The sequence below is a fragment of the Staurois parvus genome, unplaced genomic scaffold, assembly GCF_062004578.1.
Source record: "Staurois parvus isolate SC_StPar_1 unplaced genomic scaffold, SC_StPar_1.0 ptg001134l, whole genome shotgun sequence".
NCBI classification, from domain to species: domain Eukaryota; kingdom Metazoa; phylum Chordata; class Amphibia; order Anura; family Ranidae; genus Staurois; species Staurois parvus.
In genome coordinates, this window is record NW_028318930.1 from 68,062 (window position 1) to 85,820 (window position 17,759).

The window sequence follows — 17,759 nt, forward strand, 5'->3', positions numbered from 1 at the left end:
ATTTGTTGTTTGTACCCATAGTACAGCCCAGAAACAATAGCGCGCATTTTGTTTTTGTCTTTTTTTTTTTAACCTAAAACACACTGACATTAACACCAATTTGTGTTTTAAATCCTGACCTTTGACCCTGACCTTGACCCAAACACTAACCCTGGTACTGAACTAGATCAAACCTTGATATAGGTATTTTTCTTTATTTTTTAATATTTATCTTTTTTTTTTTTTACAAACTTTTTTTTCTCTCTCTATGTCAGGAGCTAGAGAGATACAATGTATCTTTCTTCTCCGTTCATAGAGAGAGAAAATCAAGGGACTGATCACTGTGATAGCCAATCAGAGGCTATCACAGCGATCACGTGACCCAGAATCGGGAGTCTCAGTGACACCGCAGTCTCTGTGCTGGGAGCGCGCCGCACAAAGACAGGTACGCAAATATGTGGCCCCACGGAAAAAAGCCCAGTTCCGTGAGGCCGCATATTTGTGTGCCATCAGCGTCAAGAGGTTAAGTAGGGATGCACCGATACTAATACCAGTATTGGTGCTGAAAATGAGTATTTTCATAAGTACTCTTATTCACGAAAATGTTCCCGATATCAGAAACCGATACTTTGCAGTGCAATTAGTGTCAATACAAAACGCAAAACGCACCGCAAAGGGTAGCATGCAATTTGAACAGGAATGTGATTCCTGTCCAAATCACAGGCGGTTTCCCCACTGCTCCTGTGTGAACCCAGGCTTGTCATAGCTTGAGTTCACACAGGAACTGCGCAGGAAACCTCCCTGCATGGATCCCATGCTGAGCAGAGAGTGGGAGAGAAGGTTGTGTGAGGACATAAACCTGATGGCAGATGTTTCGTATTCTCAACTGTACGGTGCTGACCAATCAGAAGCGATCTAGCCTGTACTGTCATCCCTGCAAGGAGAGAAAGTCACAGGGATTTCAAATCCCCGAACCAGATAACTGAATAAACTCTTCAGCGCTCCAGGGATCAAATGCCAAAGGAAAGCCAATGGAACCAGGACCAAATTCGCCTATGGATAGCCTTTCAGAGATGCTGCCCTCCTCAGATAGGGAAATCAACAACCCTAGTGCATTATCCAAGGTTTATTATAGTATAAAACGGGATGAAAACATACTCACAAACATAGCATAAATGTAAAGCTTAGTGGAACGGTAGCGCTTGACCAGCTCTGAGGAAAGGGAATTGTCCCCGAAACGCGTCAGTAAGCCGATCACATTGATAGTCGGACACCCCGCCATTGCTATGGCCATCTCTACCGTTCCCCTAAGCATTACATTTATGCTATCTTTGTGAGTGTTTTCATCACCTTTTATACTATAATAAACCTTGGATAATGCACTAGGGGTGTGCGCCTCCTGTTTGCTCTTATTTCAAATCCCCAGACCTGTGAAGCAGCTTTCTCTCCTCTCTTTGCAGGGATAACAGTATGGGCTAGACGGCTTCTGTTTGGTCAACACCATACATGTGTCAGTGCTGACCAATCAAAAGCCCTCTAACCTGAACTGTCATTCCTGCAAGGAGAGGAGATAAAGCTGCAGGGATTTCAAATCCCCAGACCCGAGAAGCAGCTTTCTCTCCTCTCCTTGCAGGGATGATAGTATGGGCTAGACAGCTTTTGCTTGGTGAACATTGCCCATGTGACACTGCTGACCAATCAAATGTCCTCTAACCTGAACTGTCATCCCTGCAAGGAGAGGAGAGAAAGCCACAGAGATTTCAAATGCCCACAGCTTTCTCTCTTCTACAGCTGAGAATACGGAGCATCTGCCACCATGGTATACATCCTCAGGTGCTCTTCTCTGGCACTCTCCGCTGCGGGAAACCTCCCTATGACAAGCCTGGTTTCACACAGGAGCAGTGAGGAAACAGCATGTGATCTGGACAAGAATCGCATTCCTGTTCAAATCACATGCTATTGTTTGCGGTGCAATTCGTGGCCATACAGTTTGTATTGACACAAATTGCAAAATATCAGTACTCAGCGAGTACTTGACCGACAGTATCAGTACTCGTGCCCACCGTTTAAAAAAGGGTATTGTTGCATCCCTAATTTTAAGGGTGAAGCAGGTGCTGCAAGCCGACAGTGTCTCCTCAGAACTTGTTAAATGCCCTCTGAAAAGCGCAGTGCAGATCACTTTTCAGAGGGATGACAGTCATAACTGCACGTGTGTAGGAGACATAGGTGAATGGGCCGGTGATAGACTTTGCTGCCCTGCCATTACTTTGTCCGGTTCGTGTATTGTACAGCACGAGTCCAGGCTCCCAGCATGCACTGTGCAGGGACACGAGGCCAGACGTTATAGAGCGGACGGGTACTCGCCTCCTCTCCGATGCCCGGGACTCCCTTGCTGTAGTCCTGGGAGATGAGGAGATCCAGCAGCAGGTTGAGTTCGGTTCGGAAGCTCTCGGTGTCTGCGGGCTCCAGGCTGTACATCTTACTCCGGTGCCGGTGGAAGTCCCTCACCGCAGTCTGCTGACTGTAAGCCTCCAGGTCTCCGGGGGGCGGCAAGGGTGACTGGAACGATACGGCCGGCACCCGTCTGCCATGAGACTTCCCTGCCATTGCTCCGGCGCCTTCCTGGGCAGCCATCTTTCTGAAGGGCAGGCCGTTGTCAGGGCAACCAACTGTCACTTCCGAGATCGCTGAAGTGGGACTCTACGCCATCATCCTGCGCATACAGATTCACTCCTTTTACCAAATACATAGAATGAATGGGGGCTGTATGTCCTCATGTAGCGCAGGGTAATTTGTTATGTCAGTAACCTGGAACCTCAGGAAAAGACCTTTTTTAACCACTAGCCTACAGGGCACTTGTACCCTCTTCCTGCCCAGGCCAATTTCCAGCTTTCAGCGCTGTCACACTTTGAATGACAATTGCGCGGTCATGCAACACTTTACCTATATAACATTTTTATCATTTTTTGAGACAGACAGAGCTTTCTTGTGGTGGTATTTAATCACCTCTGTTTTTTTTATTTTTTGCTAAACAAATCAAATACTACTGAAAATTTTGAAAAAAAATGTTTTTCTTAATTTTTGTTTTAAAATTTTGTAAATAAGTGATTTTTCTCCTTCACCAATATGCGCTAATGAGGCTGCAGTGATGGGCACTGATAGGTGGCACTGATGGGCATCACTGATGGGCACTGAAAGGCAGCACTGATATATGGCACTGATAGACAGCATTGATAGGCGGTACTGACTGGCACTGATAGGCAGCACTGACGGGCACTGTTAGGTGGCACTGACAGGCACTGATGCGCACTGATAGGCGGCACTGACTGGCACTGATAGGCAGCACTGATTGGCAGCACTGACTGGCATTGATAGGTGGCTCTGACTGGCACTGATAGATGGCACTGAAAGGCAGCTCAGATTATCACTGATATGTGGCATTGATGTGCACTGGTAGGCACTGATGGGCACTGGCAGGTGGCACTGATGAGCACTGACAGCTGGCATTGATGGTCACTGACAGGTGGCTCTGCTGGGGCTACACTGATCATCAGGGCACACTGATGATCAGTGGCCTGATGATCAGTGTACATGTCCCGTCCAAGGAATGCCGATTACCGGCTCTCCTCTCGAGCTGTCAGAGTGACAGCTCGTGAGGAGAGAAATGCCGATAACCAGCATTTCCCTATTTACATGAGATCAGCTGTGATTGGACACAGCTGATCACATGACCAAGCCGAAATCTTCGGCTCTTTCCGGTGATCCGCTATGTCCGGGGGACACAGCGAACCACCAATCGCTGCGCGCCGCTGGAGCCGCGCATGCGCAGTTAGAGTGGGAGGATGTCATATGACGTCTTCCCAGAATGAGAGAACTGCCTTGCACCCGTCATTACCTTATATGGCGGGCGGGAGGTGGATAAACACTTGCCCTCCAGAGGATTTTCCCCACTTCCTTACCATACAGCGCTGCGTTATTTGCGATACAGTGCTGCATTATTTTAACTGACAATTGCGCGGTCATGCAGTGCTGAACTCAAATTAAATTTGTTTCCTTTTTTTCCCCACCACAAATAGATCTTTCTTTGGTGGTATTTGATCACCTGTGCGTTTTTATGTATTGCGCTAAAAAAAAAAGACAATTTTGGGGCAATTAAAGGGTTAACTGTGTGCTGTGTGTGTGCTTCACTGTTAGCGCACTGCTTTTTATGGCTGTGCTGTGCAAAGCCATGCATAGCGGCGTGCAGGAGCTGACGGGAGAGAACTGTATTGTTTACAAACAGTTCTCCCCCTCCATCGGAGATGCTCGGCAATCACCTGGCACCGGCAAGTAATCACCCGCCAGGACCCAGTGATTGACAGCCGAGTCCATGAATGCGCCCCCTACCCGGAACTGCAAAATCACATATATATACGTGATTTTGCACACCCGGGCTGCCCTGTAGCAGTACTTCTGCTATAGGGCGGACGGGAAGCAGTTAAAGCAGAACTTTCTTAGTTTTGGATAGAGTGGGGAGGAATTAGAACTTCTGGCAGGTTTCTGTTGCTGTCTGTGCCCCATAAAGGAGGTTGATCCTATTTGTTCTTTTTAGAGTCCATTCAAACAAGTCGCTGAGCTGCAAACCATGTGCAGGTCCATGTTTTCCTGGCAGGTGTTGGGTGCATCCCCATGCCAGCATCCCATTAATTTCTGGGGACAGAGAAATGGGACAGAGAGCTGCGCTGCACAGCTTCTGTGTCCTAATAAAATATGCGGGTGAGTGCAGGTCCCTGAATTAGGGTTGCCACCTCATTCCTTTAAAATTGAACATGTGTTAATTACATAATCATAAAATAGGGTGCAGCGCTAGTAATAAATAAATATAAATCTATATAAAATTGCTCAAACAGATAAAAAATAATCATTCAGCTCCTAATCTTTTAATAGTGCTGATAGTGCAACAAATCCCCAATGGTGACTCAGTGTTTAAACATATGCAAATAGATAAATAAATATACAGTAATAGACCTCCATCACAACCCAGCTTCCCATACCATTACATACATTCAGTGCTGGAGGTGCCGGAACTGCATTCCTCCACATTCCCGCTAAAATAAGCCCTTCCTGTACGATTTCTGAGCAGTGCGGTCCAGTTCAGGTGCGGATTACAGGTTATTGACTTCTATGGGAACTGTTCTAAACCTCATATGTGTGAACAAGATAAAATCCTGAGCTAATCTTGTCTTGAACCTGATGTAAACCTTACATGAACTGCTGAACAACTACTGTATCAATTAGCTCTAAAAAGGCTGTTTAATCCTGTCTTCTCTGATCCTCCCCTTTTTCTACTGTCCCCAGTCCATCTGCTGATAGAACAGAGACTTGGGGGCAAGCTGCACATACTCAATTTGGTGTGTATTGCTAGAGAGTTTTTTCTTTCTTGGGAGAGTGCATGTGATCAGCACAGGGTCAATCAACGCAGTCCAGACAGAGGGTCAGGGGTCCTGCAGCCTCATAGTACAGTCAGAGGAGAGTGAAAACGCCTCCTATAAGCTTTAACCAGTGTTCAGCTGAACACTGATAGAAGTCACAAGACTGCTATATACTGCTGATGAGAAAAGGTGTTTAGCAGTTTATATTTACTAAAATAATTGCATTCCCATGTTCTGTGTACTGTGGGAGAACAGATATAATGAATGCATGGCCATGGATTTAGTACCACTTTAAGATAAGGTAATTATTCTCACTTATCTGCATTAAAGTAGAACTATAGGCAAAACCTTTTTTTCATTTTGGATAGAGCAAGGGAGGGTTATAACCCGTCGGATTTTTTTTCACCATCTGTGTCCCATTGCAGAGACTTCCCTTAACTTTTTGTCCTATAGCCATACAAGTAGTGAGAGGAAATCCCTGCAAATTAAGGCAATTCCTTGGGGAAGATTTCCCCTCTATTACTTTTCTAAGGGCAACCAAAATTTTGGGATTTTCTTTTACTTCCACTTCCAGCGATAATGGTAAACAGGAAAAATAGAGAGGTGAATCTCCTTAACAGGGGCTCAGACAGCGATAAAAATTGACAAGCATTCTAATCCCTCTCCACTCTATCCAAAACTAAAAAAAAACGTTTTGCCTTCAGTTATACTTTAATTTAGCCTCATAACCTGTGTTATTAATATGTTCAGGTTTAACCACTTGCTAACCACGCTATAGCCGAATGACGGCTACAGCGCAGTTGTCCAGTTCTGGGAGGGCGTCTTATGACATTTTCCCAGAACATGCCCTACCATGTGCCCCCAGTGGAGTGCACCCTGTGATCGCTGTGCCCAATCACAGCTGCCTTTTACCACGTGATCAGCTGTGTAAATACAGTTGCCGGTTATCGGCAGCACTTTCCTCATGCTGTCACAGCGTGAGGAAAGTACTGCTTATAACCTGCAGCTGCCACAGAGCAGATCAGCAATGATGATCAGTGCCCTGATGATTAGTGTCGCCTAGCAGTGCCTCCCATCAGTGCCCCCAGCAGTTGCGCCCATCAGTGCCACCTATTAGTGACCATCATTGCTGCATATCAGTGCATCATCATCAGTGCCTCCTCATCAGTGCCCACCAGTGCCACCTCATCAGTGCAGCCTTTCAGTGCTGCATATCAGTGCAGCCTCATCAATACACATCAGTGAAGGAGAAAAATTACCTTTTGACCAATCACAGCAAGTCACATGACAGTTGCATCCATGCCATCCATTGTATACTAGTGTGTGTAGCTGTGATTGGTCACAGCGATCACATTCACAAACTGGGCTAATCACAGCCCAGCTGTGTCATGTGATTAGCTGTGGCCAAATCCCAGCTAAGCACAAAAAAAAAAAAATCCTGAATGAATCAATGTCATTCAGGTAAATGCTTGCTTATAGCAAAGTAATTCTTTGCTATAAGCAAATTTGTAAAGAAAAAAAAATACTGATCACTTCCCCAAAGTAGTACAATGTTACTATGGTAACATTGTACTACTTTGGCATTAGTGAAATATGAAAAAAAAAAATTAAAAAAATGTAATAAAAAATTAAAAAATAATAAAAAAATAATATTTTTTTTTCATACTGTCACCAGTCAGTGTCCCTGATCACCGCCATGCCAGTTATATGATGACTCTGTACTGCACTGGTGACATTATGTAAAAAAAAAAATAGTGAAAATAATTTTTTTAATTTTCCGAAAAATTATGACAAAAAAATACAACTTCAAAAAACTCGCCATGCCTCTTATGAAATACGTCGGACTGTCTACTTTGCAAAAAGGGGTCATTTGGGGGATATCTGTACTGTTCTGACATTCTTGGACCTCAAGAAATTAGATTGGCTGTCAGTACTTCAGGATTGATAAAATTTCAGATATATCCCATAGTTTGTGAACTCTATAACTTTCCTACAAACTAAAAAATACATCCTAATTTGGGTTATTTTCACCAAAGACATGTAGTAGAATACATTTTGACCTAAATTTATGAAGAACAATTATTTATTTGCAAACGTTTATAACAGAAACAAAGAAAAACGTGGGTTTTTTTCAAAATTTTCGGCTTTTTTTGTTAATTTAGCAAAAAATAAAAACCCCAGTGGTGATTAAATACCACCAAAAGAAATCTCTAGTTGTGTGAAGAAAATGATAAAATTTTAGTTTGGGTACAATGTTGTATGACCGCGCAATTGTCATTCAAAGTGTGAGAGCGCTGAAACCTGAAAAATGGCCTGGGCAGGAAGGGGGTAAAAGTGCCCGGTATGGAAACGGTTAACCACTTGCTCTCCAGAGGATTAACCCACCCTTCCTGACCAGGCCACTTTTTGTGTTGCGCGCTGCGTTACTTTAACTGACAATTGCGCAGTCATGCCAGACTGCACCCAAATTAAATTTACGTCCTTTTATTCCCACGGTGGTATTTGATTGCATGTGCGTTTTTTATTTTTTGTGCTACAAGCAAAAAAAGACCGACAATTTTGAGAAAAAAAAACAATATTTTGGACTTTTTGCTATTAAACATGTCCAGTAAAAATATTTAAAAAATCAAATTTCGTCATAAATTTAGGCCAAAATGTATTTTGCTACGTGTCTTTGCTAAAAAAAATCCCAATACGTGTAAATTAATTGGTTTACGTGAAAGTTATAGCATTTACAAATGGCGGTATAGATACTGGGATTTTTTTTTCCTACTAGTAATGGCAGCGATCAGCGACTTTTAGCCGGACTGCGGCAGGCATTCTGACACGGGGGGGGGGGGGGGACTAACTTGGTGTCACTGACATCCAATACAGTAATCTGCTAAAAATTAGCACTGATACTGTATTGATGACACTGGGCAGGAGGGGGTTAATGTGAGGGGCGATCAAAGGGTTAACTGTGTGTAAGGAGTGTTTTACTAGGGGGTGGGGGGGGTGTTTCTCTGTAAGCACACTGCACAGTACAGCCATCCCGAGCAGTGTGCCCGAGCTGACAGGGAGGAAGACAAAAACAAAAAACAGTCTTCCTCCCCGTCTGTGATTGTCGGTAATCACCAGGCGCCGGCGGGTAATCTGTGGCCACGAATGGCAGCGCGGGTAGGGCACGCATGGCTCTCGCGTGCCCCCTACCTGGAGATGAAAATCGCATATATATATATACTGTATATATATATGGTTTTGCACACCCGTGCCGCCGTGTAGCAGTATACCTGCTATATGGCAGCAGGGGAACGGTTAAAAAATTATTTTAGACCTGAAGATTATACAAAACCCCCGAAACATTATGTTTTCTGAAAGCAGACATCCTAGAGAATAAAATAGTAGTAGTTCCAATTTTTTATGTCACACAATATTACCACAAAGGTCTAGGAAACACACAATTTCAGGGAAAAGCACACTGAAGTAAATTTTAGGGCAAACAAATGCAATAAATTACCCAAATATTTGGTAAGATCCAAAAGAGGTTTCGCCAAGTACATAGATACCCAACATGCCAAACCTTAAATTTGTATGCGCTAATGAAACTTCAGTACCCTATATTTCCTGTAGGCGATGCTTCAAAAGCCCCTATAGGTCATCAGTTTTGCAGTATGGAGGAGGTCTTGTGCTAGAATATTGCTCTAATTCCGGTCTGCGTGGCGATATCTAACATGTATCGCAATCAAAATTTTTATGCAAAGGTGCCCTGACGTGTGCTTTTGCTTTCGTACATGCATATATGGGTGGGAGGGGGGCTCAAAATTTTTTTGGGGGGATGTTTTTTGCTTGGGCTTTTTGCAATAAAGAAAATATATATATTTTTTTACTTAGTGTTACTAAACCCAGGACCCTGCATTCACTATATCTGGTTTCCCACAGTACATACAACATGGAAATGCAATTACTTTAGTAAATATAAACTGCAAAATACCTTTTCTCATCAGCAGTTAGAGCAGTCTTATTACCTCCATCAATGTCCAGCTGAGCACTGATTACAGCTTGTAGGAGGAGTTTTCTTTCTGCTCTCACTGCCCTATGCGATTGCATAACCCCTGACCCCCTGTCTGGACAGTGCTGATTGGTCCTGTGCTGATCACTTGCACCTTCCCAAGAAAAATAAAAAAAAAATTCTCTAGCAGTATACACTAAACTGAGCATGTGCAGAGTGCCCGCAAGGCTGTGTTCTATCAGGAGATGAAATGGGGAATGTGGAAAAAGGGGAGGAATAGAGAAGACAGGATCAAACATCTTTTTTTACACATTGCAGAGGATTAACCCCTTAAGTTCCAAAGTGATTATAACAAGCATACTTTACTGATTATATACAGACTGATTTTACTGTTGTGGGTTAGTAACACTTTCACTTTTTTTTTCAGCACATAGGGGGCACAAAGTCCCCTATGTGATGATTTTAGGTGACAGATTCTCTTTATTGAGACATGCAGGGTTGCCTTCCGGGTCACAGAAAGAAGAGGAGAGCGGACCTTTGTTCTCTGATCTCTCTCTCCCTGCCACCCGCTAGGCACCCAGAATGGTGCTCCCCAGGTCTGCAGATAAATGGATTATCCCCAAAGGATATAGGGGACATTATAGGCAAATCAACATGTATATAAAAAGAAAAAAAAAGAATTTTATTGTTACAAATATTTTTTAAAACATTACATTTTGAAGATACAAAACAAATTTGTCAATAGGGAGACAATATTAATTCTGCAAAATACTTGACACATTACAGAACATCTTTCTTTCATCAGGGGTAGGCTGAAGGGAAATGATGACTGAATTACCCTTCGTCCAGGATGCATATTAATCTGTATGGAGCCACCAAGGAATAAAATTGCCTGAATTGCTATCTACTGATACCTGCAGGTGAGGAAATCGTGCTCAATACAGATGATACAGGTCATGGAAATCTCACACTAGGGTCCCTCACGATTGGCAAACCATGTCAGAGGTCCCACCTAATGTGCAAAAAAGTCCAGAGAAGTTCCCTGTGTCCATGTAAGTAGTGCCAATAGATAATGCTAATGTAAGCGTGGCCCGGATACATGGCGCTGCGCAGGGGGGGGGGTGCACCAGTAACGGGGGGACTGCTTCCACCTGATAGGCAGGTGTCTGCTTGTCAGTTTTATACACAATCCAGGTGGCTGCAGCCAATGGATTGTGTATAAAACCCCCTGCTGTCAGGTCCGTACTACATACGTACCTGGCGGCAAAAGGGCTAAAGGCCTAGTATAAAATCTGGGCATCTTTCTACACCAGGGGAACCACAGGTTGCACATTCAGTTGGCCATTGAAGTAAATAGACATTTAAAAGCATTGGCATATGCTGTATATGACGGTACAAATGTGTACAGCCGTTCATGTCTTTGGCTAGCTGGGCGCCATCTGTGACTCTCTGGGTGCAGAAAAGGGACAGAATTTTATGCTGAGCATATTTCTGAAGGCCTCTAAACATCTGTGTGCACAAGGCCTCATTTTCACTTTTAGCCAGGTGGCAGTAAAAATAGGCAGAACTGTGGTTTTACCGCCCCTTAACGTAGCACAGTGGCTATATTTGGTTGTACACATACAGCAGTAAAAATTATACACCCTGTTGCTTTCAGCAAATGCAACTCCTTCAAGCGATTGTGGCTGCGATACAACTGTGAGCCAAATGCTGGGGTTGTAGCGCAGTATTCCTATTCAAAAATCCTATTTGAATGTCAAAAAAAAAAAAATAGGCAGTCAGGAAGTGGCAGTACTGTCTGCTGAAAAGTGGTCCACCATGGATTGCTTTTCAAAGACTGACATAGATTTAAATGACCCCTAAGACATTTTAAGAAATGATTTGTAAAAAAATACTCAATTACATCCGGCTTGCAGTTACTTCCTGTTGGTGGCGGTGCTGTCACTGGGAGAGCTCTAACCAAAACCCTAAGGTGATCTCCAGGAAATCTATCTAGAAAAGATGGTGAGAGGTAAGTGTAGAGTTTTCATTTCATTTACTTTCATGTTTCATTTCCCAGATACAGCTCTCCATAAATTGTGCCACCATTGATTTCGAAATTCAGTCAAGCAAGCCTTCAATTTCATCTCATATTGCTACAGAAAAGAATTTTCGTGGCCGGGAATCTTCTGTTCTCTCCAGGTCACAACTCATGTATCAACATGAGGTGAAATTAAAGGCTTAGTTGGTTGAATTTCTAAATCAATGATGGCACCATCGGATTACAAAGCGCACAAAATTTCCGATTTTCTACCACTACAAGATTTATATTGCTGCAGTGTTTTTCTGTAGTGGGTCCTGTTTGCAATTTACTGGGGTTGAGCGCCTTGTTGTACTAAGTATGAGATCAACTTGTACAGTACCCTCTTTTGTTGATAGCATAGTCAGCTATGAAATGGCTCTTATGGGCAGATTATGTCTATGTGGATACGTTTACTGCTCCTATCATTATCATGATGTTGTTGCACGACTTTTTTGTTGCTCCCACTGTTGTGTTTGTAAATTAAAAATTTGCTAATAGAAATAATTAAAAAAAAAACAAAACTGATGTCTCTGCAAGTGAAATCTGCGGTTTTAGTTTCCACCAGTTTTGTTCTGTATGTACAGTATAGTGTGAACGAGGTCTTAATGTTTTCCATTAGACTTTAAATGTATTTTTACTTATTTAGCTCCATGTAAGCCCTACTAAGCCACTTTAACGTCTTCCCTAACTTTTGTCTTTAGCTATTTTTGGTTGTTTTAACCATTTATGTGTTATATTTACTTTTGATAGCATGGCATTAAAAACATAAAATATGATTAAACATGGCACTATTCATAATGATACAATTTTCATATCTTGGAAACCCAAGTAGATACAGCTATTTTGGGGACAGACATAAAAAAAATTGTAGGGCCATCGCAGTGTTTAGTCCATACTGCCCCTGCATTTTATAATCATTTATAAAATGCAGTCTGCAATGTGGAGCCTGCAGTGTCTGTGATTGTCATATAACTTTGACAGGTCATGTGAATAGGCTGTAATTCTTCTGGCAGTTTTTGACAGTTGGAGTATGATGCTGGCAGTATGTGCAGGAGAGAAAAGTGGAGAGTATGATGGGGGACAGTATGTACAGGAGAGGAGTGTGGAAGGTGTAATGGGGGACAGTATGTACAGGAGAGGAGTGCAGAAGGTATAATGGGGGGCAGTATGTACAGGAGAGGAGTGTGGAAGGTGTGATGGGGGACAGTATGTACAGGAGAGAAAAGTGGAGAGTATGATGGGGGACAGTATGTACAGGAGAGGAGTGTGGAAGGTGTGATGGGGGACAGTATGTACAGGAGAGAAAAGTGGAGAGTATGATGGGGGACAGTATGTACAGGAGAGGAGTGTGGAAGGTGTGATGGGGGACAGTATGTACAGGAGAGAAAAGTGGAGAGTATGATGGGGGACAGTATGTACAGGAGAGGAGTGTGGAAGGTGTGATGGGGGACAGTATGTACAGGAGAGAAAAGGGGAGAGTATGATGGGGGACAGTATGTACAGGAGAGGAGTGTGGAAGGTATGATGGGGGACAGTATGTACAGGAAAGAAAAGTGGAGAGTATGATGGGGGACAGTATGTACAGGAGAGGAGTGTGGAAGGTATGATGGGGGACAGTATGTACAGGAGAGGAATGTGGAGGCTATGATTGAGGGCAGTATGTACAGGAGAGGAGTGTGGAAGGTATGATGGTGGGCAATATGTGTAGGAAAAGAATGAGGAGAGTATGATGGTGGTCAGTATATAAAGGAGAGAAGTATGGAGGGTATTATGGTGAGCAGTATGTGCAGGGAGAAGGGTGGAGGTTACGATTATAATTATTATTATAATCATTATGATGCACCCAATGTTTGTTTCAGGTAACGGAGAGAAAAAGTTAAGACCGTGTACAAAATGTACGTGTTGTTTATAACATGGGCGAAAGGAGTGGAAAGTGTGGAAGGATAGGACACATGTTTGCTATTTTGCATTGCTTGATTTATTTATTTATTTTACTATGGTGACAGGTAAATGAACTGGGGGCAGCATCACTGATGTGAAAGCAGCATTTCGCTTTAATACTGTAAAAAAAGAGAGCATGTAAGGTAGATTCTGTTTAGATTATGTAACTAATCTTATTAATATGTTCAAGGGTCCATGCACACCAGGTGAGCAACGCATGCCAGTGTACATACTGTGATGATTTGGGGGTCTCTTAGCTCATTGGTAGCACCAAACAGTGAATTTTCTCCACGCTAGAGATATATTTTAGGGCTTTTTCTGCTCACTTTTATTTAACCACTTCCCCTCCGAAAGATTTACCCCCCTTAATAACCAGGCTATTTTGTGCGATAGTGCACTGCTTTACTTTAACTGACAATTGCATGGTCATGCAACGCTATATCCAAATAAAATTTGTCATTTTATTTTTTTACAAATAGAGCTTTCTTTTGGTGGTATTTGATCACCGCTACGCTTTTATTTTTTGACTATAAAAAATAAAAAGACAGATTTAAAAAAAAAAAACAATATTTTTTCATTTCTGCTATAACATTTAGAATAAAAATAATTTAAAAACACATATCTTCATAAATTTAGGCCAGTATGTTTTCTGCTACATATTTTTGGTAAAAAAAAATCCCAATAAGCATATATTGATTGGTATGCGCAAAAGTTATAGCATCTACAAACTATGGTGTATATATACTAGAATTTGTATATATTTTTATACTAGTAATAGCATCGATCAGCGACTTATAGCAGGACTGTGATATTGTGGCAGGCAATTTGACACTTTGTGGAAACCAATGACACTAATACAGTGATCAGTGCTAAAAATATACACTGTACTAATGACACTGGCTGGGAAGGGGTTAAACATCTGGGGGCGATGAAAGGGTTAATTGTTTGCCTAACTATGTGTTTTGTGTACACAGAAAGGTGCTTTTACTTGAAATCTGCTTTGCAGGGAAAGAAAATCTAGCAGATCAGCACTGACAGGTCACAGCTCTGCTATGTTTACATAGGCAGAGCTGTGTCCTGTCACTCTCCTTGCCAATCAACGGATGCCAGCACTCATCCATTAGCCGTTACCTGTTGATTGGCTTCTGCTGTGACTAATCACAGCAGAAGTGGCGCACGCCCTACACCAGGAAGTGCAAAATCTCATATATACATGATTTTTCACAGAACGGCCACCCTGTAGCAGTAAATCTGCTATAGGGTGATCTTGAATTTTTTAAAGGTAACACAAAAGTTCATATGAACATCTTCCCAATCAAGGGTTCTCACCATTAATCATAAAGAGTATTCAGCCTTGTGGCTCTTTATGCATCTTTGCAGCACAGCTTGGCAGTGTTGGTTCTCTTATCATCAAGCACATCCAGTGCTCGTGCACTAACCAGTGTACCTGAGCTCTGTGTCCTTTCTGCACCGTCCCAGCTGGTATGTCCCTTATGGACGGTCTCTCATACTCAGAGGCTCATGCCTCAAACTGTCCTGACCTGGACAGGTCGGTGTATCATACACATCTGTAGCACTGCCCCTTGGGACAAGCTGGAATATATTATGGGTCCTGCGCTCAATAGATCCAACCCTAAGCAAACCCAATCCCTCTGGCACAACTGGTAATGAATAGCAAATACCCCGCCAAGAAATTTGCTGACACAGGGTTAAATAAAACAAGAACAATTTTATGGAGAATGAAATGCAGTGTAGAGGGGTGGGGTTCCCCTTTCAACTTCAAAACTTACTTTTCTTCTTTTATGCAATGCAGTAAATTTGGTCTGCCACTAGAGGGCTTCACAGCCAAGAGTCTCCGGATGGCAGAGTTGCACTTTAAGCAGAATACAACTGATATCAAACAAATAAACTTACTTATACTCTATCAATGAAATGTATTACCCACACCGGTGTATGATTCTGCTTCTGAGGGGCGTTAGCCAAAAATCACCTCAGAGTCAGAACAGAATGCAATAAAGAGGTACCTCTAATAAGGCTACTAAGCCAGATTCCCCCACTCTAGTCCTTGTAACGGTGGAGCTCTAGTTGGTGCACGTTTAGTCCTTACAATGAAGTAAATAGCAGCTGAAGGCTTCTTTGGAGTTTCAGCTGGTGTGGGTTACATCCGATTTCACTAAGTTTCTGGGCTGAGAGGGTCCAACCTCAGTGTCTAAAGGCAACACAAAGCACCCCAAGACCAGGGGCAGTCGCAGGATGCAATCTCCCAGTATGTGTCAGTCCCCAGGGCAGACAGTCTCAACTACACTGGTGGTGAGGGGCAAAGCAGGCAGAGGGATCTGTGGCTTGCACAGGGCCCCGGATGGGTGAGATCCCAGCAGTGGGGTGCGGATGTCCCAGTCTATATGCAAAGTGTAAATGGTGTGTCTTACTCTCTCCAGTGGGACAGCTCACCAGACTCTGAACACACAGCAGGGTCCCTCTATCCGCGCTGAGTGCTGTAGTGCCTCCTCCTCTGCTTGGACGGGCTCCACATGTCCCTGTCTTTTCTCCAGCCTCGTGTCTCTCTGTTCTCCCCTTCACGTCCTGCTTCCTCCCCCTCCCAGCGTTCTTTGCTGTGTAGTGGATGAGTCATGAACTTGGCAGAATGCCCAGGTTTTACAAACAGGAGAGAGAGAGAGAAAGGACTGACTGCTGAACATGTGATTCCTTCTGAATCCTCTTGTACAAGGAGCCTGCTACACACTCCCCCCACCAGAGAAGCTTTGGTCCTCCAAAGACAGCAGTAAAAGCAACCTGTTACATGCTTTTTATATACACGCGGAGAAAAAGCAAAGTTAGTACACACAGGAAATTAAATTATTCACATTTGCATAAGAATCTGGCAGAGGAACCTCCCACCATGTAGCAGAGTGAGGGTTGTCCTGCCCATAGGCCACACTAATGGGAATGGCCCAACCAGATGTGCCAGGGGGTGAGTTGGGGCTGTTCTCTACCGAAACTGCTGTAGGAGAACCAGGCGTCACGAGATTCCTTTGAGAAGCATGTACTACTTCCTCAGAGTTTTCACCCAACACATCATATGTCAGTCTCTTTGGGGGTTGAATAACTCTACACTCTCTCTGTTCTCTGGGCTCTAGCAATGGTTCTGGCGTTGCTTCCGATGTTGGTTCTGACACTACTGACTCATCAACCCTTGCTTCTTGCTCGACGCTCTCTGTCTCTCCCAGTTCAGCTTCCTCCACATCTTCTCCCTCATCAACAATGGACCACCAGTCTTCAGGTTCTTGCAAGTCTTCTGCAGGTTGGGCCTGAGGCACAAATTCAGGAGCCTCTGGCCTAAGAGGAACTACGTCAGTCACTCCAGTGGAAGAAGTAATGGTGGGTTCGGAAATGTCAGATGGCCACAGCAAATCTGTCCCTACCTCCTCACTCTCACTGTCCTCTTCATCTGCAGGAGGTGGTATGGGTGGAGACCTGGTCACAGGTCTAGTCCTCTGAGAAGTTGAGGGGGTAGACTGTGGATCAGATTGTGATGGTAGACGGACTGCATCTGACAAAGGCAAAAGGTGGTTGCGGTGCCAGGTTTTGAGTGGGCCAACACCCTTTGATGACATAGGGCTCTGATCGCCACCTATCCGCCAACTTGTGTTTTCCAGGGATACCCAGATTTCTCAGTAAGACTCTGTCTCCAGATTGTAAGTCCTGTACTCGCACTCTGAGATCAAAGTTCTCTTTGTTTCTCTGTCCCCTGGCGTCTGAGGTGGCTTGAGCCTTCTCATAAGCAATCTTCAGGCTTTTCCTTAGGCGGTCCACATATCCTCTATGGGAAGCTGCAGAGGTATGGTCTACAGAGGTTCCAAAAGCCAAGTCTACTGGCAGTCGGGCTTCCCGGCCGAACATCAGCCGGTAAGGAGAGTATCCTGTAGCGTCGTTGGCAGTGCTATTGTAGGCATGTACGATGGCTGCTACATGCTTACTCCAGTGTTGCTTTTGCACTGAAGTCAAAGTCCCGAGCATATTCAGGAGGGTACGATTGAATCTCTCTGGCTGAGGATCTCCCTGAGGATGGTATGGAGTAGTCCTCGACTTTTGGATGCCTAGTAGACTCAAGAGTCTCTTGATGAGATTGCTCTCGAAATCTCTCCCTTGGTCTGAGTGGATACGTTGTGGTAGTCCGTAATGCACAAAGAACCTTTCTACTAAAATCTTTGCCACAGTTGATGCTAACTGATCTCTAGCAGGAAAAGCCTGGGCATACCTGGTAAAATGGTCAGTCACTACCAGGATATTTCCCTGTCCACTCTGATCCGACTCCAGGCACAGGAAGTCAATGCACACCAACTCCATGGGTCCCTGACTTTGAAGGTGGCCCATTGGG

General features: G+C 43.8%; 1 protein-coding gene across 1 annotated transcript in view; it reads right to left on the reverse strand.

The window, feature by feature from the left end:
* The window catches only part of HEATR6 (HEAT repeat containing 6), a 67,891-nt gene extending 65,268 nt beyond the window's left edge, over positions 1 to 2,623 (reverse strand). Inside the window, exon 1 of the mRNA XM_089659212.1 lies at positions 2,344 to 2,623. Coding sequence (XP_089515338.1) covers positions 2,344 to 2,613 — 270 coding nt within the window. The 5' untranslated portion in view covers positions 2,614 to 2,623. The remainder of the gene's footprint in view (positions 1 to 2,343) is intronic.
* Between the last annotated feature and the right edge of the window lie 15,136 nt (positions 2,624 to 17,759).